At 43.4% G+C, this 27,562-nt stretch overlaps 1 protein-coding gene across 2 annotated transcripts in view; it reads left to right on the forward strand.

Annotated features, from left to right (window-relative positions):
- The window catches only part of VWDE (von Willebrand factor D and EGF domains), a 388,413-nt gene that overhangs the window by 120,809 nt on the left and 240,042 nt on the right, over positions 1-27,562 (forward strand). For both annotated transcript variants that reach the window (XM_069211824.1, XM_069211825.1), the window contains 4 exons: positions 5,567-5,656; positions 6,917-7,061; positions 7,996-8,210; positions 21,955-22,028. In XM_069211824.1, coding sequence (XP_069067925.1) covers positions 5,567-5,656; positions 6,917-7,061; positions 7,996-8,210; positions 21,955-22,028 — 524 coding nt within the window. The remainder of the gene's footprint in view (positions 1-5,566; positions 5,657-6,916; positions 7,062-7,995; positions 8,211-21,954; positions 22,029-27,562) is intronic.

Consider the following 27,562-nt stretch of genomic DNA (forward strand, 5'->3'; position numbering starts at 1 on the left):
AGTTTGCTGTTCTTGTAATATGGTGAGCCCTTGTTAAAACCAATAGACTGTTGTAGCTATCACAATACCCCATTTTTTTATATGTTGTCTTGTGTAGGTGGGGGAGTCACTCTGATTTTATGGGTCATTACCCTTTGAGTTCAAATGTGATTTTGTAGTGACATAGGGTGTCATAGGGTATTTTTGATCTGGTTTATTTATATATTAGTAAAACAAAGCATAATATTTATTCATGTGTATAATATGTAGGAAGCTGGCCTGGTGTGTGGTGAGCACCTATGTTGTTGTCACTTTATACCAGGTCCAGGTATCACCTATTAGTGAGGTGTAGGCTGTGTCTAGGAAACCAGGGCTCTCTAGAGGTAGCTGTGGATGAGCAGCCAAGACTTATCTAGGAGACATGCAAAGCTTATGCAATACCACTGTGATCACACAGCACTTACACACATGAGGGCACCACACAGTGTCACAAAAATAAAGATACTTCATTGTGGTAACACAAATACCAAAATACTGTATCTGCAATACCTCAACTGGAGGTGAGTAAACACACTAATATGAACACATTACAAGTCAAACGTCGGGCCCCAACTCAAGAAAGTGGAATCGGTAGAGGGGACCAGGGAGAACTAGGAAGCCTACAAGGTAAGTATTTGAGTGCCCCCCAGCAACCAGGAGAAAAGAGGTAAGTATCTGGTTTTCCCCAAACCCACCAACAGGACTTCAGAAGAGGATAATGCAAGATTCAGACAAGTCTACAAGAAACCAAAGGTGGATCCTAGAAGAAGACCTGTAAGGGAAGGAGACTATATCCAGTTCACGTAGGAGTGTCCGGTAATGGCAGGAGCCACTACCCACCCATCTCTGGATGCAGGAGCAGGTCGACAGTGGACGAAGACAGTCAGCAGTGCAGCACTAGAGCAGCTGAAGAGTTCCAGAAGTGATGCAGTTGATGTCCCACTTCGGAAGAAGGATTGCAGTCAGTCTGAGGTGTGGAAAAACCACCAACAATCCTTGGGAAAGGCAACTTTTGTGGAAGAAGAAATGAAGAGCTACTGGGGACCAGCAAGGACCAGGGGGACTCAACCCATGAAGGGGAGTCCCTCGTGACTCTCAGCAGTGAGTAGAGTCACAGGAAGAGGAGGCAGCCCCGACATGCGACCCACAGGCAGCAAGAACAGGAGTCGAGGTGAGGCCCATGCAGTACACCTAGAAAGGAGTCCCACATTGCTGGAGAAGCACACAGAGGACTGTGCATCACAGGGAAGAGTGCTGGGGGCTGGGGCTACATGGAGCCTTCAGGTCTATTGGAGGAGATGCCAACAAGCTGTGGTAGTTGCAAGAGATACAGTGCATGGGGTACTGTCCTGCATGAACAGGCAAGGGCTTACCATCTCCAAAGTTGGAAAGCTGGTAGAGAGGAGCGAAGGGACCACTCCAGACCACCACCCCTGATGCAGGATCCACACAGCTCTGAAGGAGAGGAGATCCATACAGCCCATCGTCGTTGCAGTTGGTGCCTGGGAATGCAGGGGAGTGACTCCTTCACTCTAATGGAGATCCTTCTTTCTTCTCAAGCAGACTGAAGACTTGTCACCCTCAGAGGATGCACATCCAGGGAAATGCCACAGTTGCTAGAAGGAGCTGTGTGAACAATGTTGCAAGCAGAGTCGTCGATGTGGATGCAGATTGTCGGTTCCTGGAGGGTCCAGTTGCAGTTCCAGTGCCCAGAGGTGAAGCAAACGATGCAGAGGGATCCTGTTGGAATCTTGCATGTCAAATCTGAGGACTCATCCAAGAGGGAGACCCTAAATAGCCCAGGAAGGAGGATTGGTCACCTAGCAGTGTGACCACGTATCAGGAGGGGGCTGTGATGTCACCTGCCTGTCCTGGCCACTCAGATGCTCCCAGAGGCCTCTGCCTACCTTGGATTCAAGATGGCAGAATCAACTGGCCACCTGGAGGGGCTCTAGGCACCACCCCTGGGGTGGTGATGGACAGGGGAGTGGTTATTCCTCTTTCCATTGTCCAGTTTCGCTCCAGAGCAGGGACTGAAGGTCCCAGGACTGGTGCAAACCGGTTTACGCAAGGAGGGCACCAAATGTGCCCTTCAACGCATACCAGTCAGTGGCTTGGGTAGGCTACCCATCTCAAGCCATGTGACACCTATTTCTAAGGGAAATGGTGTTACCTCCCTCTCCCACAGGAAATCCTTTGTTCTGCCTTCCTCTGCTTGAGCTGGTCAAGCAGCAGGAGGGCAGAAACTCATCTGAGGGGTGGCAGCAGCGTTGGATGCCAAGAAAACCACAGGAAGCTGGTAGGAGCAATGCTGGAGTTCCTCTAAGGAGCCCCAGAGTGCATGGAATCATACAGCCCATACTGGCAACAGTGTTGGGGTATGATTCCAGCATGTTTGATACCAAACATGCCCAGGTTCGAAGTTACTATTAAGTAGCTGGACACAGGTAGTGAGTGATCTGTGCCCAGTACACGCGTAAAATGGTATCCCCGCACTTACGAATTCCAGGATAATGGAGCTGGAGTTCATAAGGGCACCTCTGCTCATGCAGGGGTGCCCTCACATACAGGTACCTGCACCCTGCCATCTGGGCTAGGAGGGTCTACCATAGGGGTGACTTGCAGTGACCTAGTGCAGTGACCTGAAGTGATAGGGTGCATGCACCTTTTCATGCAGGCTGCAATGACAGGCTTGCAGTCACACTGTACATGGGCTCCCATGGTGGCATAATACATGCTGCAGCCCATAGGCAAATCCTGGTGCCCCAATGCCCTGTGTACCTGGGTACCATATACTAGGGACTTATATGGGGGTACCAGTATGCCAAATGTAGGGTGGGTGAAGTGCCAAGCAACCACATGTAGATCCAGAGAGCACAGTCACTGAGGTCCTGGTTAGCAGGATCCTGTGAACACAGTCAAAACATACTAACAGGCAAAAAGTGGGGGTAACAATGCCAAAAAGAGGGTACTTTCCTGTATAATGAATATACTTTTCCTTTTCTAAAGAAACGGAACTGACTGGACAATCATTTATTCAGAGTTCTTACTGTTTGATAGTGAATGGCGATTACTATCCCGCATCACCTCCTCTTAACAAGCCTTGGGCGGCTCTGCTTCACTAACCTGAGAGAGTCAAGTGGTACAATGGGGTGCTTGGTTCCCAGTAGGGATAAGTTGTGGACCTATTACTTGCACAGACCCCACATCCTGCATAACTAATAACCCAATTTCCTTCAACATCCATTTGCTAGTACACGGCACCAAAGAGCTTTGGTCAGGAATCAAACAAAATAAAGCAATGCAGTTTGGTTTTGAGTGTGTTTCATGTTATCTTGTGATATTTTGAACGCCTGCTAGTTGCTGAAGGCAGTAGATAACATGAGCATTAGTAAATTCATTCCATTAGGCACAGTAACAGCTTTTGTTTGGCAGATAAGTAAATCATTATAAAATACTGTACCGCACTGTGTTCTGACAGTCCAACTGTATACACCTCCAAGCAGCCTCATTGGAGCAAACTCTTACCTTAGAGTTTCTACAGCAAAGATTTAAAACAAGATTTGTGGTAACAAAACAAATTATGCCTTAACCTATGTCTTGTCATACACATCCTACGGGTATTGAACTCAGGCAGCAAACTAATACATAAACTGAATTACACCCACCCCATACCAGAGTTCAGGTCTAACTACGTAGTAATATAACATGCTTGTTGTATTGCTGCGTTGCATATTGTTAATCTCTGTGAGATGTGTACAAAGGCGGTTTATGCCATTGTTGCGTTGTATGTTCTAAATAATTGTAATGACAGTAAACACTTTCACTATTGCTGTACAATTAGTTTTATTATCCCTTTAAATAGAGGTGTTTCGTAATTTAGGTTAAAGCCTTGTCATTGGAAAGCGAAAAGGTCTGCTTATAAATGGCAATAATGATCAGACCTATTGGCTTTGAAAATCCTTGTTTAAACATTAATGCAAAAATCACGATCACATAATAAGCTCAATTGTAACCTTATAGGATATTTAAACACACGGCTGCACTGAATGATACCATGGGAAGCAATTTTCTTTTCAACGTTGCCTAATATGTATTTTAAAATGATGCATTGTTCATGCTGTGAATCTCATAAAATGTTCATGATACCCATTTTACACATGGTTAACCTTTGAGTTCACCGCCAGATTATTGCTAGTCATAATAGCTCAGCTCACTTTCATGTTGTAATAACCCGCCAAACTCGGTTTGACCCCGAAAGGAAAATAGGTTGGTTAAAATAGCAGTCTGTGGACCCCTTCACACACATGCTTGCAGATCACGATGTATACCAAGGATTTGTTATTCTTGGCGCTTCAGTTAGAAGTGCTAATTATGTTAAACGTGTTTGTAGAACAAATTAAGTTTAAGTACTTTGGCAAACTTTTCCATCTAAAAAAATAAATGTCAGAGAACTTGTACCATCTTAAACTACCTTTTTCCCAAGAAAGTTGGTATTATATAGCCCGAACCTAGCTGAAATGCTGCACATTAAAAGGAGGGAGGAAACAAGATCACATGTTTAAGGAGGCTAAGATGATAAAATGTTGAATCAAGTGCTGAGGCTGGGCCAGTGATTCATCTGTAAATGAATGAGTGCTGGTGGCCAGAGCTCTGCTCAGAAGCCGGTGGCATTACACATTGGCCGCAGAATTCCAAAGCTGAGAAACCTTCAATTTATCTCCGGCCTCTTTAATTCAATACCATACACCCCCTCTCCCTTTATCTCACTCTTGCAGGCTCTAGTTTTCTCCCTAGGTGACAGTTTTTCCGTCTTTCTCTTCCTTCTCTCTCTGTCTTTCCGCTTTGTGTGATTCTCCGTCTCTTGCTATTGGTAGATATCACATGCGGATAAATAGGTTCTGGTCCCCAAAAATAGGTGCTTGTAGCCCCCACCGGCAACCACAAGCCTAAAGTAGGCACTCGGCTATGTCAGAATCCAGAATCCCTTGTTTCAAAGTCCCCAACGGATCCATTAGAGCACATATCCTCCCTTGTCTGTGTTGTGTGCGTAAAATGGAATGTTTATGTATGTGTGCATGGAACTAATCTATTAATTAAAATTGTGTTATAGAATGAAATCAAAGGAAACACCTTTCAATTGACCAACATTTTCATGTCTGCTGCTAAACTGGAATTTGAGACGTATCTTTTCATTAAAGATGTCTACCCTCATTCAAAAATTGTACAATGCTACAAGGTTATTTTTTTTTAAATTATCTTTGATCCATTTCCTTTTTAACTCTTAATTTTGTGTTGCCTCCATTTACTTTTGTTGTATGCATGTCTTCCGAAATAATTTACAGATGCCTTACCTATGGTTCCCGACTCATTTCAAAATGTCAGTGTGAATGACACACACATGCATACACTGGTGTTGTTTTTATTGAAACATAACTAGATCTTTAGAAAAGTGTGAAATTACATGTTTGTGCTAAAAAATGGACGTCATTGAAGCGACGAGAACCTAACAAATATTCAGTGTTGGTTATTTATTTTTGATTGACAGATTTATTGCAGTTGTTCAAGCTTCTTCCTGGAACATCCAGAATTTCAAAGTCAGAGTATGGAAAGCAATGAATTCTTTGCTGGTGTAAAGGTAAAGACGAATAATTCTGAAATATGCTTCCAAAAAGGAATCTCATTATGGTGAAATTATCTTGTTAATTGTGTACCACATCTGTGCAAGAGTTTGTGTCATCTGGGTCTACAATGGAAGAATAGTCTAGCACCAGTATTGTGGAACGTTTACAAAAGACCAAAAGTACATACAGTTTCGTTGAAACACAGGACCTCTTCATCTTAGGTTTTTTTGTTTTTTTCCTATGCCTCAATTTTCTTTTATACTCAGCTAGAAATCTTTCCGGATTGATTTACTATTAGGATTGCATATAACTATTCTTTTCGTTGGAGTTTTTTTTATTACGAATTCCAAATCAAGTATTGTTTTGATTCTGTTTCCCTTTAGCAATACTACTTTTCTCTTCAAATTTGTCAAATTCAGCACCTTCTTGATCAGGGTCTCCACCAAGACCATTTTGGGTGACATCAGGTTTTTGTCTTGAAACAAGAATATTGTTTTCCAGTTTGATGCCAGATTTCGAACATATAATGGGCTTAAAATTATTAATATCTGATCAGCAGGAAACCTCAATAGTTTCCACTGCATCTGTAAGACAAATGTTTGCAAAGAGAACAAGCATTTTCAATGCAACGGGTCTCGCATTTGCTGTAGTTAGAGCTATTAGCGTTGTAAACTCCTAACCGGACTTTTCATGCCACACAAACTAAAAGAAAAAAAAACACAGCATGATCGCACTATGTAAAATGCAGCAGAAAACAGAAAAACTGAGCGCTATGTAAACCCCAGCGCGATCGAGCTGGGTGGGAAATAAACAGATAAAGTAGTCCATAAACCATGCTGAAAACATCGAGCCTCGTATTTTTCAGTAGTTTACCAGTGCTGTGTAGGTGGGCTAAACACTGGAAAAGGCATGACGTATGCATGCCTTTCCGACATGAAAGCAAGCTGATTTTAAAAGGCAAACCCACAAACCAATGAAAGTGACGGATGTGACATGGGCATGGTTGGAAGCCCAAGGAGAGATTACTACAGGGGACGGAGCGCTTTGCGCTCGCCCCTAAAAAGGGGTTCTGCGGTCTGGCTTCTACCAGTGTCACAATTTGAAACTTTTTGTATTGTTCAGAAAAATCCATTTTCATTAGAGTGGGCAAAAAAACACACATCAACAATTCAGTTAGTGGCTTTTGCAAGTGCAGTTCCGATTATTGCACTTCAACCTGTAATCTAAGAAAAAAATGTTCAGAAGTTGCATTTTTCTTCAATTATTTTTTTCAGTTGCTTCCTGAATCATTTACTATCTCCGAAGATGGAAGAGAGTACAGACTGAACATTCAGAGTACAGTGCCCATTCCTTGCTCGGAAATCAGCCAAGTGGGCCATGATTGCGGGGTCTTGTTAAAGCTTCAAACAGTCAATGAAGGTACAGTACAAAGCAACAGATTTTATCATGAAAATGTTTTCTTTGGACGAAAGAAACACCGGTGTTGCTTAAAATATAGCAAGTGAGTGCTTTCATCAGTACTTTTTGTTTGACTCGCCAAAAAGTAACGAAAGATGAGATATTTAACTCATCCAGTAATTATTGTCTCCATTAGATATCATTAAACTCGGAATTGTAATCACTGATCAAATATGGATTAACACAAGGGTCCAACCAACCAACTTGTAAATAGGGCAATAGTCTTTCATTCGTCTGAATTATATGAAACACTGCTTTGAGAATAATAATTTAATGTCTAGAGGTTATTCAAATAGTAGAGCACACTAGATATTTTTATCATCAATTTGTATAACCAGTTTAGTCACCAAGAATATATAAGGTACAATAAATGTAAGTTCTTCTGAATAAACGTGCAAAATGTTCTACACATTTGTATTTTTCAACAACATTAGGGACTCAATTTAAACATATTTTACATAGCAACTTTGCATTTTGGTGTACACAAAGTTCAATCTGCAAGTTCTAATTCCATATCCTGTTTCTTAGAATGAGTAGCAGCAGACCTTTAGGCATGTAAATTAAGCTAGCAACTTTTAGAAGTCCAAATGTACATCAATTATTTAGCAGTGGTAACAAGAGGGTTAATGGGGATGACTAAGAGGGGGGACACTGTGGTTTGGGTAATGCCAAAAGAAATTGGACTGATGGTACACATTGGAAAAAGAGAAAAGATGTTGAGGTGTAATTCTACCTTAACCATATCCCAGTAGATTATCCACCAACATGAAAATAGTTTAGAGTGAGGGTTACAAACAGTGTTATGTATTTACTTTCATAAGGTTGTATGAAAGTATTCATTGTCATAGGTTGCTCTTGACTGATAATGATCACACTGAATTTTTCTTCCAAACAGACGAAGACCAGTTGGATCTAAATCTGGCTCTTTCTTCTTGTCAAGTGGCTCTCCGGCAAATGTCATGCTATAACAGCACCTGCAGCCATGCTAGTCTCAATTTCACTGCTGTGACAGACTTCACCCGAGATGGAGACCGAATGACCAATATAAGGGTGGAACCAATTGTTAGTGATAACTTCCTCTGGAATGGATATGCCCCAAAAGGCATACAGGTTGGCATTAGTTAATAATTGTTAATAACTGTGTGTAAGTTTTGTTACTTAAACATCCAAGAGTACAATTCATTCATTGAATTAATTATAGAGATCCACGGTCATTGTGAGGACATTTAAAGTAATGAATAAATACAAATTAAAAAGATAAAAAGATAAATCTTCCTTGATTGACTGTAAGGCACCCTTTCTCTTAGAGACTATGATCGTCATCAATATAAATTAGCAATCAGTTCAATGTGCCCCGAGGTTTCAATCCAACACTCACATTGAACATTTAGGAATTAAAAATAATGATAAGTCAGTATAAGCATACTGCCAAAAAAATAAATGTTTGTGCATGTATGATGAGAGTAAGGCAAACAATATTGTTCTCACTGGAGATAGTATTATGGATATTAAGATTTCCCTTGTAGCAGTATTAAAACACTAAAGACCATCATCCTATCCAAAATAATTTCATATATTCACATTTCCATTCAATTCTGAAAAACTCATAAAATAGTGTAATATATTGTGAGTTTAGGTAGCTAATTACTAAATTGAAATCATAAATATACCGTATGGAGATAAACATTAACAATATTATACATCCATTACCAGTGAGAATTACTTTGAATTAGAATTAAAGAATGAGATGTATTGTAAATCCTCAATGAAACAGCTGAACTACTGTTACATGATGCTAGGAGCGTAACTGCCAATTATGAATTTCTCTAATGTCACTACTGTCCTCACCACCATTGATATGGTGGCAGATTTGTTGCCTAATGAAAATATTAGGGTAGTGAAAACAATACTTATGCTGTTATCATTGCTGCCATCACCAACCTGACCCTTTTGCTTTGATTAATTTCTCAGCTGCAATCGTTTTCTGCCTAAGGTCTAAGCAAGGGGCCTTGTGCTCTTCAACCAGAGTTTTTAAGTGCAGTGCAAGTGCTTGGAGTACCAAATGTCAAGAGAGCAGTAACTGCTACCACCTCTTAATATTTTTAGTTGATGTCCTTTTGAGCCTACTGATCCCCAACGTCTAGGAGCGCTTGTCATAGTGCAAGAACATGGAAAGTAAATAAGGTTTATAACCTCAACATGCTAGGACACATCCCCACATGCAAGGGAGACTAGTATGCAAACAATGGTGATGAACCTCTATTTTAGGGGGACATTTCGAGTAACCATGTTTGCTAATGCAAATTATGGCAGTTAATATGTTTTCCAGTGTTTTCAAAGTTTCTATTGCCACCATAGTATTTTTCTCCCACTGGCCCATCTGGAAGGCATTCAGAAATTGATGCTGAGAATCCCCTGCTGAGAGAAGGGGTCCTCTAGACATTCCAGATGTTCTTCCGTCACTTTGGCTGGTGTGAGGACATTCAGCCATCTTATTAGATGCAATTTGTGAACACTAGGTTATAAATCAAATCCTTGGTGTTGGAAAATGGGTTATTGGTAAGGGCAGGTAGGTACCTACACCTAGCAACAAGCCACTAACCTCCACCTAGGTACAGTTAGGTCTCAGTAAATTAATCCCAGCTCAACCCTTGGTAGCTTGGCAACGAGCGTCAAGGCTTAACTTAGGAGACAAAGTGTAAAGCATTCAAATATCACAAAACAGTAATTAAATAAAACACAGGAAACAGTTTAAAAATCCAAAACCAATTTATAAACATAGTTTATATTTTTATCTTTAAAATGACACCAAAACGAATAAAATCGGATAAAGGGAACCGGAGATATGAATTTTTAAAGAATTATTACTTTTCTAGCGCTTAGAAACAAAAAGCGCCAATCGGGTCATCTGGTTGCACCTCGACCGGGGCAAAGTCAAACTTTCAGGCCGACCGCGATGGAGCCCTGCTCGGCTACAGATCGCGGGTGGCCTCGGTTAAAAAGTTACCTTCTGACTTAGTCTTTATTTTGAAGATTTTTCTTCAAGCTGGACGAACCTGCCAGTCGAATCCGACCTCCTGGAGCCCTTGTCCGGATACCCGATGTGGGTTTCCTCGGTGGAGACTTTTACCTTCGGACTTAGTCGTTTTTTCGAGATGAAAATCCTTCGACCGGGGTAAACCTGGATCTTGACCCGACGTCCATGGAGCCCTTCTCGGATACGATGGCTGGGAGGTCCCGGTCAACTTTTTACCTTCGGACTTAGTCTCTTTTTTGGATGTTTTTCTTTACCGGGACGAACCACGAAGTCAGGCCGGGTCGCGGTTGAGGCAAGCCGGCTAGAATTTCCGCGGCAGGTCGGTCCCTCTCTGGAGCTTTTTTCCAAAAATTCTCAAATCTTTTCCAAACTTCTGGGGCTTCACCCAGATGTTCTTTTAAGGTTCTTTTGGGGTCCACAGCTCACCCTAAGGGTCCAGAAGTTCTGTGATGGTCCTAGGGGGGTGCGGACTTCAACTCCCAGAATGCACCTGGCGCAAACTCCTTTTTGGCCACTGGACAGTGGTCAGCTGGTCGCTTTCTTCAGGAGTTGGTGCAGGGGACTCTGGTTAGCAATTTTTCACCTGTAGCAAACAGGGAGTCCCTCCTTGAACCAGTTGAAGCCAGGCAAAGTCCTTCTTGTGGTGAAGCCCAAGTGTGCAGCTGGTGCAGTCCTTCTGAGTGCAGGGTCCAGGTGCAGGCCAGGGGTCCAGCAGGGCAGTCCTTCTTCTTCTTTAGTTCCTTTCTTGTTGAATTCTGGAGGGGATCTGAGGTGTGGGTGCAGGTCTGCCAGTTTTATCCTTGCTCCTGGGTGAAAAGCAGGGGGGCCCTGGTTCTCCAATCAGGGACGGGGTCGTCCCCCTGTGATGACCACTTCCTGGGAAGTGTGGCAAAAATCCATCCCAGAAGGCAACAGTCTCTAAAAATCCAACATGGATGAATCTGATTTTTGGAGGTTACATCTGGCTGAGCCCACCCACTGGTGTGGCTAAAAATCATAAACACACCCCTCTCCTGCCCTCTCCTAATCTAATCAAGGGGGCACCTAATTGTCTGGGGTTGCAGGATGTGGGGGTGTTGCTGGGTGCTCCAAATGTCCTTCTCTGCCTTTGAAGACCAGTTTGGCAGCCCTCCCCCTTCCTGCCTCACCATCTGCTGAGGGGAGATTCTCTCCCCCAAGCACATTCCTTTGTGTGAAGTCAGGCCACTTCACACCTCATCAAGGTAGCCTGGCAGAAGCTGCTGCAGGCTGGCTAATCAGAGCACAGCAGCAAAAACAATGCAGAGCTGAAATTGGCAACTTTTTAGGTAAAGTCTAAACTTTTTACCTGAACTAGTTATATTAAATCCAACAACTGGAAGTTGTGGGATTTATTACAACAATCAATTTGATACCAAATTCTTGGTATGTAACATTTAAGGAGACTTTAAAATTTAAAATAAAGTCTGCCCATTCTAGCCTATGAAGGCCATTTACTTCCATGAGGGAAAAACGAATTTGGCTGTTTTTACCTCACCAGGGCTTATAAATCTATTTTTATAAAGTCCCTGCTTATAGTTACATGGCACCCAGCCCTAGGGGCACATAGGGCACACCTTAGGGGTGACTTATATGTAAAAATAAGGTAGTTTAAGACTTTGGAAGTACCTTTAATTCCAAAGTCGAATTTGCATATAACTTTAATTTAAAAGCAGCCAGCAAGGCAGGCTTGCTTTTAAAATGACACTGGGCACCTCAGCAATGCACCTAGGTGTGCACCACCTATGCTGTGGTCCCTAAACCTACATGCCCTACCATATACTAGGGACTTATAGGTAGGTTAACTTAGCCAATTATAATTAGCCTAATTTGCATATCCATTTTACACAGAGCACAGGCCCTGGGACTGGTTAGCAGTACCCAGGGCACCATCAAAGTCAGGAAAACACCAGCAAAAAGAGGAAAATGGAGGCAAAAAGTTAAGGGGCCTCTGCAATCAGCCCTGTTTTCTCACACAACCCCCCCCCAGCCCACACGCCCAGGAGACTCAGCCCAACCCTGGGAGAGTCTTCCTGGCTTGTTAGGCGAGGAAGACAGTGAAGAAAATTGGCTGTCCCTTTGCAGGGCCTACTCTGCCTTATATCCTTCTGTCAGGATCACTCCCTATGGGTAGTGAAGCCATCCCAACAGTAAAAGGACCCAACTCAAACTGAAACTTTCCTCTAGGGGGGTCTTCCTCCTTTCTCTCTGCCAACTTGGGTAGTGAGGTGCCCACCTCCCCTACTCCAAACTTTGCTAGGGCAACACCTAGCTTACCCAAAGAGGTCACCCAACACTTGAGCAACCTCACCATGAACAATAGGGTCAGGGGGCCTACTTTGCTATTGGCCCTGGGGTCTGCCTCCCAGGCCAAGTACATTGCTGCCAGGAAGGCTAGCACCCAGCAGAGGCTACTGACAGCTGTCAGTACCCAGAACCACACCCTAAGCTCTCCACTGACAGGTGGCTGAGCTGCTTTAGGGGCATCTTTGGGGTCCTGGCACCCCTCTTGCTGTCTAGAGTGGGGGGCTACCACCTCCTGTGGCAGACACCCTCCTTCCACTCTCCCTTCTGTCAGTGCAGGGGCAACACCTTGCATCTGGACAGCTGCCTGACTACTCAGGACTTCCTTGGGGTCAGGTGAGGCCTCACCAGTGCCAACTCTGGGCTCCCCCCTTACTGGGGCAGAAGGCCCTTGGCTCCCTGGAACTCTCTTTAAGAGTGGCCTACCCTTCCTTTTCTTCTTTCCTTTTCTTGGGGACCCCTGTCTCCTAACTGTAGGGACTGACTCCCCAGGACTTTGGGTTGGGGGGGCGCCCTGGGCGACCACCCCATCTGTGACCAGACTCACCTCTGGGAGGTCATTGCCCAGGATACAATCTAGGGGAAGGTCAGCACTGACTACCACCCTAATCCAGTCAAGGATACCCTCCCTCTCTAGGGGCACTATGGCTACAGGTTTGGAGGTGACCTCCCCTGTGGCTATCCTGACTTTCTTTGTCTTTCCTGGGACATACATGTCTGGGGTCACTAACCGGTCACTCACTATAGTGTGACTGGCACAGGTGTCTCTCAGGCCAGTGGTAGGGATCCCATTCACTTGAATGTGGTGGAAGTGCCTACTCCCACCCTCAGGGATCACCAGCTTACCATCTGGTCCTGTCTCCCAGCACAATGCTAGGAGGACTTCATCATCTGAGGAATCCTCCTCTATGGCTACACTGGACAGCCCAGTGCTAACCACCTTCTTTGGACAGGCTGCATCTCCTCTGAAGTGACCTGTCAGCTGACAGTCAAAGCAAGCCCTACTGTCCAAGAGCTTTTTTAACCCTGGGTCTAACTGTCTCTGCTGGTCTGCGTGGGAGTGGGATTTACTCTCCTCCTTCTTAGGGTTCTGGGGTACAGAGGGAGTCTCTGTGGTGGGCTTACCACCTCCCTCCTTAGGTTTTTGGGGACCTGTCCCCCCCTTCTTGGAGTCTCCCCCCTGGGACTTGACAACCACCCTGGTTCTCAACCACTCATCAGCTGCCTCCCCTAGCTCTCTAGGGTTGGTCTGCTTAGAGTCCACTAGATGCTGGCGTAACCTTTCTTGGGTACAATTGGTCAAGATGTGCTCTCTCATGATCAGATTGTATAACCCCTCATAAGTATCTACTTTGTTACCAATAATCCAGCCCTCTAGTGCCTTTAGTGAAATGTCCACAAAGTCAACCCAAGACTGGGTACTGACCTTCTGGGTGTCCCTGAACTTCATTCTATATTGCTCTGGGGTCAGACCAAACGTCTTGGCTAAGCACCTTTTCATACTAGGGTATGAATCTGCCTCCTCCCCCCTTAAGGTCAGAAGCCTATCCCTCCCTGAGTTGGGGACCAACTCCCACAAAAGGGAACCCCAGTATTGAGGCCTAACCCTTCTCATTTGGAGTGCCCTCTCAAAGGCCCCCAGCCACTTATCTATGTCATCCCCCTCTACATAAGCAGGAACCACCCCCTTGGGTAATCTGGGGCAAACTCCCCCACCCATGGACACCTCAGCTTCTTTATCGCTGCTTCCATCTCTTTTCTCTTTGTATGCCCACTTTTTCTTTTATAGGGCCAGCTTCTCTGCTTCCAAAGCTATATATGCTAGCTGGGCCTCCAGCTCTCTTTCTCTGATGGATGGGTTCTCTCCTCCTGAAAGGACCCCCTTCCCACCACTAGCTTTGGATCTGCCCCTAGTGACTGTATTTACTGAAGACCGTTCTTCCTCATCCTCACTTGGGCTCAGATGCCTTCCCTCCCCTGAGTGGTTAGAGCTTGCATCCTCCCTTCTTTCTCCCTCCTCTGGAGCTTCTTCTGACTCTACCTCTTGGGCCTCAGCCCATGCTGTCAGGGATGTTATCAGGATTTGCTTCCTGAGATCAGTGGTTGCAGGCAACCCTCTTTCAATACACAACCCCCTAAGCTGGACTACTGTCAGTGTGGGTAGGCTAGCCAGATCAAGCTCCATGGTTCCCTAGTTTTGTGTCAACAAAAACTTTTTGCAAAAATTGGAAACAAGAATTTAGAAAAATTACAAAAATTCAATAATTGAAATTAATCCAAATTAAAAATTAAAAACAATTTTTGCACTAGGACAATTTAAAGGATTTTCAATTTGTTTTACCTAAAACTGTAACGTGATATTGAACACAAGTACAGGATCCCGTCGCTGCTTCCAATTATGTTGGAAAATGGGTTATTGGTAAGGGCAGGTAGGTACCTACACCTAGCAACAAGCCACTAACCTCCACCTAGGTACAGTTAGGTCTCAGTAAATTAATCCCAGCTCAACCCTTGGTAGCTTGGCAACGAGCGTCAAGGCTTAACTTAGGAGACAAAGTGTAAAGCATTCAAATATCACAAAACAGTAATTAAATAACACACAGGAAACAGTTTAAAAATCCAAAACCAATTTATAAAAATAGTTTATATTTTTATCTTTAAAATGACACCAAAACGAATAAAATCGGATAAAGGGAACCGGAGATATGAATTTTTAAATAATTATTACTTTTCTAGCGCTTAGAAACAAAAAGCGCCAATCGGGTCATCTGGTTGCACCTCGACCGGGGCAAAGTCAAACTTTCAGGCCGACCGCGATGGAGCCCTGCTCGGCTACAGGTCACGGGAGGCCTCGGTTAAAAAGTTACCTTCTGACTTAGTCTTTATTTTGAAGATTTTTCTTCAGCGGGACGAACCTGCCAGTCGAATCCGACCTCCTGGAGCCCTTGTCCGGATACGCGATGTGGGTTTCCTCGGTGGAGACTTTTACCTTCGGACTTAGTCGTTTTTTTGAGATGAAAATCCTTCGACCGGGGTAAACCTGGATCTTGATCCGACGTCCATGGAGCCCTTCTCGGATACGATGGCTGGGAGGTCCCGGTCAACTTTTTACCTTCGGACTTAGTCTCTTTTTTGGATGTTTTTCTTTACCGGGACGAACCACGAAGTCAGGCCGGGTCGCGATTGAGGCAAGCCGGCTAGAATTTCCGCGGCGGGTCGGTCCCTCTCTGGAGCTTTTTTCCAAAAATTCTCAAATCTTTTCCAAACTTCTGGGGCTTCACCCAGATGTTCTTTTAAGGTTCTTTTGGGGTCCACAGCTCACCCCAAGGGTCCAGAAGTTCTGTGATGGTCCTTGGGGGGTGCGGACTTCAACTCCCAGAATGCACCTGGTGCAAACTCCTTTTTGGCCACTGGACAGTGGTCAGCTGGTTGCTTTCTTCAGGAGTTGCTGCAGGGGACTCTGGTTAGCAATTTTTCACCTGTAGCAAACAGGGAGTCCCTCCTTGAACCAGTTGAAGCCAGGCAAAGTCCTTCTTGTGGTGAAGCCCAAGTGTGCAGCTGGTGCAGTCCTTCTGAGTGCAGGGTCCAGGTGCAGGCCAGGGGTCCAGCAGGGCAGTCCTTCTTCTTCTTTAGTTCCTTTCTTGTTGAATTCTGGAGGGGATCTGAGGTGTGGGTGCAGGTCTGCCAGTTTTATCCTTGCTCCTGGGTGAAAAGCAGGGGGGCCCTGGTTCTCCAATCAGGGACAGGGTTGTCCCCCTGTGATGACCACTTCCTGGGAAGTGTGGCAAAAATCCATCCCAGAAGGCAACAGTCTCTAAAAATCCAACATGGATGAATCTGATTTTTGGAGGTTACATCTGGCTGAGCCCACCCACTGGTGTGGCTAAAAATCATAAACACACCCCTCTCCTGCCCTCTCCTAATCTAATCAAGGGGGCACCTAATTGTCTGGGGTTGCAGGATGTGGGGGTGTTGCTGGGTGCTCCAAATGTCCTTCTCTGCCTTTGAAGACCAGTTTGGCAGCCCTCCCCCTTCCTGCCTCACCATCTGCTGAGGGGAGATTCTCTCCCCCAAGCACATTCCTTTGTGTGAAGTCAGGCCACTTCACACCTCATCAAGGTAGCCTGGCAGAAGCTGCTGCAGGCTGGCCAATCAGAGCACAGCAGCAAAAACAATGCAGAGCTGAAATTGGCAACTTTTTAGGTAAAGTCTAAACTTTTTACCTGAACTAGTTATATTAAATCCAACAACTGGAGGTTGTGGGATTAATTACAACAATCAATTTGATACCAAATTCTTGGTATGTAACATTTAAGGAGACTTTAAAATTTAAAATAAAGTCTGCCCATTCTAGCCTATGAAGGCAATTTACTTCCATGAGGGAAAAACGAATTTGGCTGTTTTTACCTCACCAGGGCTTATAAATCTATTTTTATAAAGTCCCTGCTTATAGTTACATGGCACCCAGCCCTAGGGGCACATAGGGCACACCTTAGGGGTGACTTATATGTAAAAATAAGGTAGTTTAAGACTTTGGAAGTACCTTTAATTCCAAAGTCGAATTTGCATATAACTTTAATTTAAAAGCAGCCAGCAAGGCAGGCTTGCTTTTAAAATGACACTGGGCACCTCAGCAATGCACCTAGGTGTGCACCACCTATGCTGTGGTCCCTAAACCTACATGCCCTACCATATACTAGGGACTTATAGGTAGGTTAACATAGCCAATTATAATTAGCCTAATTTGCATATCCATTTTACACAGAGCACAGGCCCTGGGACTGGTTAGCAGTACCCAGGGCACCATCAAAGTCAGGAAAACACCAGCAAAAAGAGGAAAATGGGGGCAAAAAGTTATGGGGCCTCTGCAATCAGCCCTGTTTTCTCACACTTGGTAATATAGATAAATACAGCATTAAAGGGTGCCACATCCACTTATGTGGGGTATGTGTTCAATATAAATCAACACCGATGATATATAGAGATAAACTGAATACAAAAAATGAATGGAAGGAGATGGGCAAACACTTTCACACACACATAGTAACGTTGCAAGAGTGGAACTCTGTGCATCATTTATTCAGCTTACAATATGGACATCTTTGAATACTGGACACACATATTTAAAAGATGTGAATATATACCTTATCCTATTATGTTTTTGGTCATCACGCTTAAGTCTGTTAAGACTGTTAAGTATTCAAAGTTTAGCCATACTGCATGTACTAAGAAAATTTATTTTTGTAGTAGAATACCTGCTCATTTATATAAAAGTGCAGAAGTATGAATACACATTCTCATTTGTGGTTATATGTTGTGCAAATCACTTCCCTATGCCTCTTACTACAAGATGATTTACTAAATTGGCCATACTCGTATCACACGGAACACGCCGCCCACCCAGACCTTACGAATAATATTCTTCAAAACCTCTAGATGGCTCAAGTGAGTACTACAAAAACACTGACATACTTTTGTGGCCTACAGAGATAAAGCCATTTTCACCAGGACACTATAAAAATAAAACACTTTCATATTCATTGACAGTTTGTAAAATCACAAAAGAGTACAGTATGTATATTTTCTTAAGGTACCTCCATTCAATTTTATTCATACTCAAGGCATAAATGTCTTACATTATAATGAACCAAGCAGAAAGTTATTAGTCATATCAATGGCAGTAACCCATCATTCAAATGTAAACTTAATAAAAAACACTTTTCTGTAGTAATAGCCTTACGTTATTTTATATTACTCTGTTAGGTACACAAAGGGATCCCAAGCTGCTTGATCAAGTATTTAGGAACCCAGGTTAAGCTTCATGGTGCTAATTGAAATCCACCATTGTATCATCAATTGACTGGATTGCTGATTTAATCTGTCAATTCAATATCTGCATATCATAAATATGTTTAAAACATATGCTTCCTGCAAGTATAATGGGAGCATGTATATGTTAAAAAACAAGGTTAAAGGGTGTTATATTCTGCTCTCTATTGGTAAAAAATGACAATTCCGTTTAGAGTAGTATTCTTGATGCTGCAGTGCAATGTGCTTCGTAGAAGGAAAGGAAGACTGAGTTTTTTTAAGACTACAGACATTTCTGGAAGAATCAGTGCCTCAACACCCCCATCACCATAGTGTGTTGATTTTCCCTATTTGAAAGTCAAATGGATCTAAAATATGATTTGTTTCTATGCATGCATTACATATGTCTGAAAATGCTTGTACTTGGGATGCAGTAGTTTGTCAGATTATCAAGTGAACACAAATTGCCCAACTCTGTTGGGTGTAGAGATGGCTTCTTGAGCTATCGTCTTAACATTGCTGTCTTCAAATCAAAGTGTGCTGTTCCATTAGGCTAGTTGTTCTTGTGTTCTTGACATTTTTGAAAAAAATATGCTGAGAGCAAGTTGAACATTTTAGATTTGCAAAGGTTATATGGCAGTCAAACAGGCAACATACTTTTATATTAGTTATCTATTCATAATGAGTTATTGAAGCCAAATAAGATACATTTTCTGTGACAGCAGACAAAGGTTGTCTAAATGCAATGATGTGCAATGCACACCTGATCAAAACAAAACTGCATATTCTATTGATTCCAGCAAAAATGGCAAATCAGGGTACAGCAGCAGTCCGTAAATATTTCTTGCACCCAGTGTTAGTAGAATGGGATTGTTGTATGAAGGTGAAACTAACTATGAAGATGTTCAATGCAGATATCAAGGGCTGTAGTAAAGGTTAGATCTATACAAATAACAATATAAAAGTTCACTAAGGTTTCAAAATGTCCACTTATTTTGAACAGTTACCTTTAAATTCATTGTTATTGGGGCAGGTTAGCAAGGTTTCAGCTAAAGCTTTAAGTACAACTGAATTGAAAAACAGAAGCTCCACATGACAAATACTAGAAAACCAAAGGTAGCATGGGTTCTAACTACATTTGCAGGAGAGTGCAGATTGAAATTTCAAATGTAGGACCTGCCACCTCAAAGAAGAAAACTGAAGCATTTTGACTACAAAGAGGTAAAGCACTTTTGTGTGCTCATGTTAAAGGACACATGTATCAGAAAAAAACTGGTTGGATGGATTGAGATGCCTGCTCCCTGACACCAGGTCATACTGCATTGGTATTCATACAACTTGCAGAAGGTTTTGGAAATGTGAATCACTGCCTAGCACCAGCTGAAAACTTTTACTGCCTGCATAAATGATCCACTGAATCAGTAGCCATCCCAGTAGCATGACAAATCCCATATGGGCCCATTATTCACCATGAGCTGCTACATATGTCCCACTGGACATGATGCAGTGTTGCTTGTAAAGAGGTTGGGGGCTTGCCACTTCCACTGCAAACAAAGAAACTGTGCGTGCTGGAGATGCAGTAACCTTATTCCCTTCCCCCTCTAATTCAAAATGGCCTCCTGATTTACTTCTAGACCAGGGCATTGCGAACAGAACATTTACAATGACATGAAAATATTAAGCACTCGATCATATTCGCATTTATTGTGGTAGGTTTGAACTGAGCATCAAACTTTGAGGAAAAGATGTTTTAACAATATTTGTTTTCATTAAATATTGCTTAGAGTAACCCACTCTCTCTTAAACACTAAAATTAGTGCATGTTTTAATTCTTCAAATGTGTTATATACACTGTAATGTATTGGAATCGATTGGTAATTAAGAAAATGTATTAATCTGTCACACATTACAGATTCCCTGCTGATTCATACTGTTGCATGAATAAATGGTCAGTAATGAAAGACTGGATGGTTGTAATGTATGATTAGGTCAGAATTTCATGAATGCTGACTGTACCGCTACATCAATCAAGGTTTTTAGAGGCTGATATGAATGTGAAACAAGTGTTTCCTTCTTACACACTGTATTTTCATACAAAGTTTGAGATATTTCATTTAATATTCAACACATTAATGTCCTTCCCAAAAGTCATGTCATAAAACATTCAATAGTTATTTAATATAATTATTCTCAATTTCAGTCTATTTGCCTCTTTACAAGTTTGGCAGTCATGAGACCAACAAACTTGCAGTGGTGGTCAGACCACCGTGGCTCTGGCAGTCTGATTAGGAGGTGGTTCGACCACCAAATTACGACTTTGGCAGTCGGACTGCCAAAGGACCACCGTTCCCAACAGCATGACGGTGGTCGGGCTTGCAATCAGCCATTGCGGCGCTGAACTCAGCACAACCTAGCTGATTACAACCCCTCTTTCCACAGGCTTTCCATGGTGGGGAGCCAACCATGAAAAGGCCGGTGGAAAGGAAGTGCAGGGGGCCACAGGTGGACCCCTCCACTACCACTGTCTCTGTTGTGGGCAGTGCAGGGGTCTCCCTCCCCAGCACCATATGGATGCACACTGTCTGCTTTGCAGGCAGTGTGCATTCCGAGGGTGCTGGAGCGTTAGGATATTGGCCTCAGCTTCCTTAAGGGAGCCAAGGCTAATATTCTAACACTGTTCCCATGGACCAGCCCAGCAGGAACATTGTAATAAGCTCAGGGGGAACATCGCCGTTATGTCGGTGGCGTCCTCCCCATGAGTTTGGCAGTCCTCATATTGAGGCCCTATGACTTTTATATCTCACTCATAAATTCTCACTTTAACTCGGAGTCCTGAGAACATAATGTAGACCTTACATTTGAACCCATTCTCCAGTGTCTCTTCCCTAACTCTCATTTAACCCTCGGTAACTAGGCCCATTCTCCCTCTTTCAAAGATTTGCCTGCAAACTGAAGAAAACAAGCTTCTGGCAGGACCCAATCTCCGGTTTCTTCTCGATGAATGCTCTCCTTTTCTCTTTTTTATAACCTAACATGGTTGAAGCCACACCCATTCTCTAGCTTCCCCCTGGTAATTGGTCCTGCTGCCAGTGGTACCACCTTGCTTCTACAACTTCCCTTTCCTGATTAGTGGATCTTGCCCTTGATACAACAGAAGACCCTCACCCTATAAAAAAAGATATACTTTCCATTTCCTCCTTCGATACTGGCATGGTGGTTTTGGTGTTTCTTGACCATCCTGGGATTTCCAAGGAGTTGGCTCCCTCGCCTACAGAAAAATAACAGATACAGCTACTGTGGGAACCAACAGAAGTTTCCATGTCTGTTCTGGCAGAGTTTGGGAATGGCCTGGGTACCACAGGAAAGCCACGGCCAAGGCTTCTCTACTTGCGATTAGTGCTGTTTGTCACTTGCCTCTCTGATTCTTCCGAGAGGTTTCTCATGTGGATTGTTCAACTTATTAAAGAATCTCTGTTAGGGTTCTTTTGGAAAACAATATTTACCACTATCTTGGGAAGAAGCCTCACTGTCTTTGCCAGGATCTCACAAAGTGTTACACAGATCAACTGTGAGGCACTACAGACCGAATGATAACTTATGTTTATCTGTTACTTTTCTTCATTTGGCAAAATGCTCATTGTTCATCAGCGCTTATCTTTTCTTATTTGAATAACATTTTTTTTACAGATTACAGTGAAGGATGTGCCTACTGCTTTCTGCTACTCGTTCACAGACCCTCACATAATTACATTTGATGGAAGGTAAATATACTGCTAATTAAATATTTTAATTAGACCATAATTTCTGGTACTTTACATTTTAATTCACCCTTAACCTTACTCTTCCATTCCATATATGTTCTATTTAGCGAATGTTCGTCTATGACATGGCCAGGTTCTAAAGAGACGTAGCAAACAGTTTGGATAGGAGGATCCTATGTTCAGTTTTATATCAGACTCTCCTGGAAAGCCAAGGTAGTTTTTATTGCACTCACTGCAGATGTATTTCCAGCATCGTTCATTGTCAGCAAGTTCAGCAGCAGGGTTCTGGATCTTCAGTAAGCGACATATAACCTTATGTTGAAGATTAAGAAAAAGTATGATAAAATAGCCATATAGTAATGTATCATGGGCCTCACTGAAGTGACTCATTTATGAGTGTTTCTGACATGAGGAAATCAGTTAATACATAATTTCTGGAAGATGTTTGTGAGGTACGACATTTGAGTGGAAATGAACAAGTACATCTCTTAAGAACGAAGTTTGTTAATTTTTTTTTATTAGCTCCACTGGCCTATTCATCATACCTCAAGTAAGTGCCGTGCTCCTATGAGAAGACAGTATAGAAGTCTTTATGCGTCAACAAAATATGTCACACACACTCACCAGCTCAAAGGTATAGAACAGTGGTTCCCAGCCTTTTGACTTCTGTGGACCCCCGCATTATCAGTACTGGATCCCGGGCGACCCCCGCTGAATCATTACTGGAATCCAGAGACCCCACACTGAGCCAGTACTGAAAGCTGGGGACCTAATCTGTTATTCTTATTTAATTTTCTAAGCAGTCGCGGACCCCTGAGGAGCCTTCACGGACCCCAAGGGGTCCCTGGACCACATGTTGGGAACCACTGGTCTAGAAAGATCCATCCTGCTTTCAGTTTTAAATCCCCTGTAGCATCAGCAACCGAAAAATCTTAACAAGTTACCAATTTCGAGTGTTCCCTTTGAGTTTGAAGTCCAGGACTAATGGCTCTCCTGTCCCACCCCCGGGGACCCCTCCCTATATGTATTATAAGTACAGGAAAGGAAATTAGTGGGAAGAGATGGATGCTGAAGTGGTAAAACGAGCTGTTTTTGAGCAAGTCACATGGGCAGGATTGGAAGCACATGAGCTCGACGGGAGCTTTTACACTTCACAAGTCTGTGGCTATAATTTAGACTTTGGCGATCACTTTACCACCTTAGTGAACGGGCTTCTGTTTCCTTGTTAATGGCGATGAGTTCCAGATGCCCCTCGGACCCTTCTGAGCGGAGCACAGAGGCCATTTCTCAACACTACCGTGCAGCTTGACCTTCCCCATGTGGTAATGTGACGGGGAGATCTCCACCATGCAACACGTCACCAGGTGTGTCAGAGGTCAGGGGCGCAATATTTTATTAGCAACGTGACACACGCATCCTGTGCGGTTGGGAGGGAATAAAACACCGGGCGCCCAGCAGTAAAACCTTTTTTTTTACACATTAGCGTCTACACTCACACAGATCATGTAAAGTAAAAATGGATCGAAAGCTGGCTCCTTGTGTTTTTTAACCGTGTTATGAAGCGTGAACTTGACCCGAAGGGGCGCTTTACGTGAGCTCCAGCTGGGTTACACAAGGACACATTTTTACGTGATTTGCCGAGAATCACAGGAAATCGTGGCGACGCCGAGACTTGCGCCTGGTTCCCCCGCTCCACATACTGCAGCTCTGGCCGGTAGGCCACATCCTCTCCCTGGCTATACGAACTTTGAGATGATGTTGACCGAGTTTGTTGGAGGGTTCCTGTAAAACAGGGTACACTACACAATCTACTTCAGTCATCTACGTTTTAAACAATGAGTACATTAAACACAAATGTAATACGATTGCATCATATTTGTTAGTGAACATTTATAGATGTACGGTATTGGTCCAGTCTAAGGCGATATCGAGATAGATAGTTAAAAATATAGTGAAGCAAAGGGAACATGGCAAGAAAAGGTCCGAAAACAGTGATGTTTTGCTGTAGATTGTGTGAATGCTGTGTTTCTGTGCATCCCAGATCTTTTGTAGGGGCACTTTCTGAACCCTGACTCACAGTTGTAAATGCACAACCACCTACTGTTTTGTACAGAATCATCAAATACATAAACTTCATTGTAATCTCAAAATCACAGCGGATTTTAAATCTTTACCCAGTGAGATATGAAAACTGCTTCCACTCAACAGCTCAAAGCCAGTGATTTAACGCTATTACACCTTGTACTACAAGGTGTCATCAACAGAGATTGGCAGACACCGCTCACACACTTCATCCTTGATTGACACTGACCGTGTTGGTACAGGTGCATCCACATTTGTGCATCTGGATCATCCAGATTTGTTGCACAAAACAACTAATCTGACTTTTCTAACCACTTACTAACACTTGTTTATTAATTGCATAAAGACATGTTTACATTTTAAATTGTATCACATCTACCTTGCTTTCTGAATATACCATTCCTACTTTCGGTGTGTGTGCTAGCAGTGGCACAATTTAATATGTGTTCTTGTCATACTACTAAGAATTGTCTTAGTGGAGCATAAGCAATCGAGAAACTCATCCCCACAGGCCACGCTTGTTAAGAAATCTTCAACAACAGATTCTCAGTTAGAATATAATACCACATATCTTGCAGTTTCTATGGCCAATTAAGTTTGTCATCGTAAAGTTTAAGTGATGCTTCCCTTGTTTATCCTAGTTCTAGATTATTGGTCCACATGGTGCTGAATCAGGAGACAGGCCCAGTAAGGAAGAGTAGGTCTAGTGGTTAACATAAGTACTCCACGTACTAGCCATTTTCACCACTCACTACTCTGCATCATTGCCAGCCAATGTTCATTGGTTGACAATGTACCAATGTTGCACTTATTTTGGACGTGGGTCAGGTTTCTTTTATAGAGTGTTTATTATTTCATGACTGCTTAAAGCGAGAAATCTAACTTACATGTTCTCTTTCCTGCTAGTAGTACCTTTAAACCTACAGCACAACATCCTTAGTTGGCTATTGATTTGGTCCAGATCCAAAGGGTTTTTACCCATCAGAATCAATGTAATGACCGTATCACTCCTCCTTCTATTACATAATCCGTATTACATTATTGAGAAAGGCACTGATCGACTTACTCCTTAATTCCCCCAGTTGCTGTGTTTTTGGTTGTAAATATATTTAATACATTTCCATGTGTCATGCGCAATCACACCCAGGAAAATATTTACATAGATATTTAAATGAATGGCTGAATGGCATTTGCTATTTACACAGTACTTCAATGGGATATAATTTGAATTTACATATGATCTTAAGGAAAAAGAAGAACATGCATATATATATAAAACAAAGGTTACAGGAATGTTATAGTTAGGTTAACATTTTACTTATGAATTCAGCAGTTATAGTTATCTCAAGTAACTATAACTTGTACCCTATGGTAACTATAACTTGCACCCACGCCATGCACAGTTTTCTCATCAATGATTTTACTGCAAATGTTGCAGCAATATTCTCGATGAGGTAGAAGAAGTTATGAGTAATGTAATATTGTGGCATAATTATCAGTGCATGGGGAGAATTATAGTTACCTTAGTACATAAGTTGTAGCTACTTGAGATAACTTTAACTGCTGAATTGCTATGTTTCTTTTAACGTAAAATAACATTTGATTACCATATCCAGACTATTCTGGACTGGGCAGCTCCAAAACCCAGACTCAAGTCAGGGCATTCCTTGGCTTGACTGGGTACTACAGGAGGTTTGTGAAGAGATATGGATCCATAGTGACAGCCCTCACAGAACTCACCTCCAAGAAAATGCCCAAGAAAGTAAACTGGACTGTAGAATGTCAACAGGCCTTTGACACCCTGAAACAAGCAATGTGCACAGCACCAGTTCTAAAAGCTCCAGATTACTCCAAGCAGTTCATTGTGCAGACAGATGCCTCTGAACATGGGATAGGGGCAGTTTTGTCCCAAACAAATGATGATGGCCTTGACCAGCCTGTTGCTTTCATTAGCAGGAGGTTACTCCCCAGGGAGCAGCGTTGGAGTGCCATTGAGAGGGAGGCCTTTGCTGTGGTTTGGTCCCTGAAGAAGCTGAGACCATACCTCTTTGGTACTCACTTTATAGTTCAAACTGACCACAGACCTCTCAAATGGCTGATGCAAATGAAAGGTGAAAATCCAAAACTGTTGAGGTGGTCCATCTCCCTACAGGGAATGGACTTTATAGTGGAACACAGACCTGGGACTGCCCATGCCAATGCAGATGGCCTTTCCAGGTTCTTCCACTTAGAAAATGAAGACTCTCTTGGTAAAGGTTAGTCTCATCCTCTTTCGTTGGGGGTGGGGGGGGTTGTGTAAGGAAATGCCTCCTTGGCATGGTTACCCCCTGACATTTTGCCTTTGCCGATGCTATGTTTTGATTTGAAAGTGTGCTGAGGCCTGCTAACCAGGCCCCAGCACCAGTGTTCTTTCCCTAACCTGTACTTTTGTTTACACAATTGGCACACCCTGGCATCCAGGTAAGTCCCTTGTAACTGGTACCCCTGGTACCAAGGGCCCTGATGCCAGAGAAGGTCTCTAAGGGCTGCAGCATATCTTATGCCACCCTAGGGACCCCTCACTCAGCACAGACACACTGCTTGCCAGCTTGTGTGTGCTGGTGAGGACAAAACGAGTAAGTCGACATGGCACTCCCCTCAGGGTGCCATGCCAACCTCACACTGCCTATGCAGTATAGATAAGTCACCCCTCTAGCAGGCCTTACAGCCCTAAGGCAGGGTGCACTATACCATAGGTGAGGGCACCAGTGCATGAGCACTGTGCCCCTACAGTGTCTAAGCAAAACCTTAGACATTGTAAGTGCAGGGTAGCCATAAGAGTATATGGTATGGGAGTCTTTCACACACAAACTCCACAGCACCATAATGGCTACACTGAAAACTGGGAAGTTTGGTATCAAACTTCTCAGCACAATAAATACACACTGATGCCAGTGTACATGTTATTGTAACATACACCCCAGAGGGCACCTTAGAGGTGCCCCCTGAAACCTTAACCAACTACCCGTGTAGGCTGACTGGTTTTAGCAGCCTGCCTCACTCGAGACATGTTGCTGGCCACATGGGGAGAGTGCCTTTGTCACTCTGTGGCTAGTAACAAAGCCTGCACTGGGTGGAGATGCTTATCACCTCCCCCTTGCAGGAGCTGTTAAACCTGGCGGTGAGCCTCAAAGGCTCACCCCCTTTGTTACCGCACCACAGGGCATTCCAGCTAGTGGAGTTGCCCGCCCCCTCCGGCCACGGCCCCACTTTTGGCGGCAAGGCCGGAGGAGATAATGAGAAAAACAAGGAGGAGTCACTGACCAGTCAGGACAGCCCCTAAGGCAACCTGAGCTGAAGTGACTCTGACTTTTAGGAATCCTCCATCTTGCAGATGGAGGATCCCCCCAATAGGGATAGGAATGTGACCCCCTCCCCTTGGGAGGAGGCACAAAGAGGGTGTAGCCACCCTC

This window comes from Pleurodeles waltl, chromosome 10 (genome assembly GCF_031143425.1).
Source record: "Pleurodeles waltl isolate 20211129_DDA chromosome 10, aPleWal1.hap1.20221129, whole genome shotgun sequence".
NCBI classification, from domain to species: Eukaryota; Metazoa; Chordata; class Amphibia; order Caudata; family Salamandridae; genus Pleurodeles; species Pleurodeles waltl.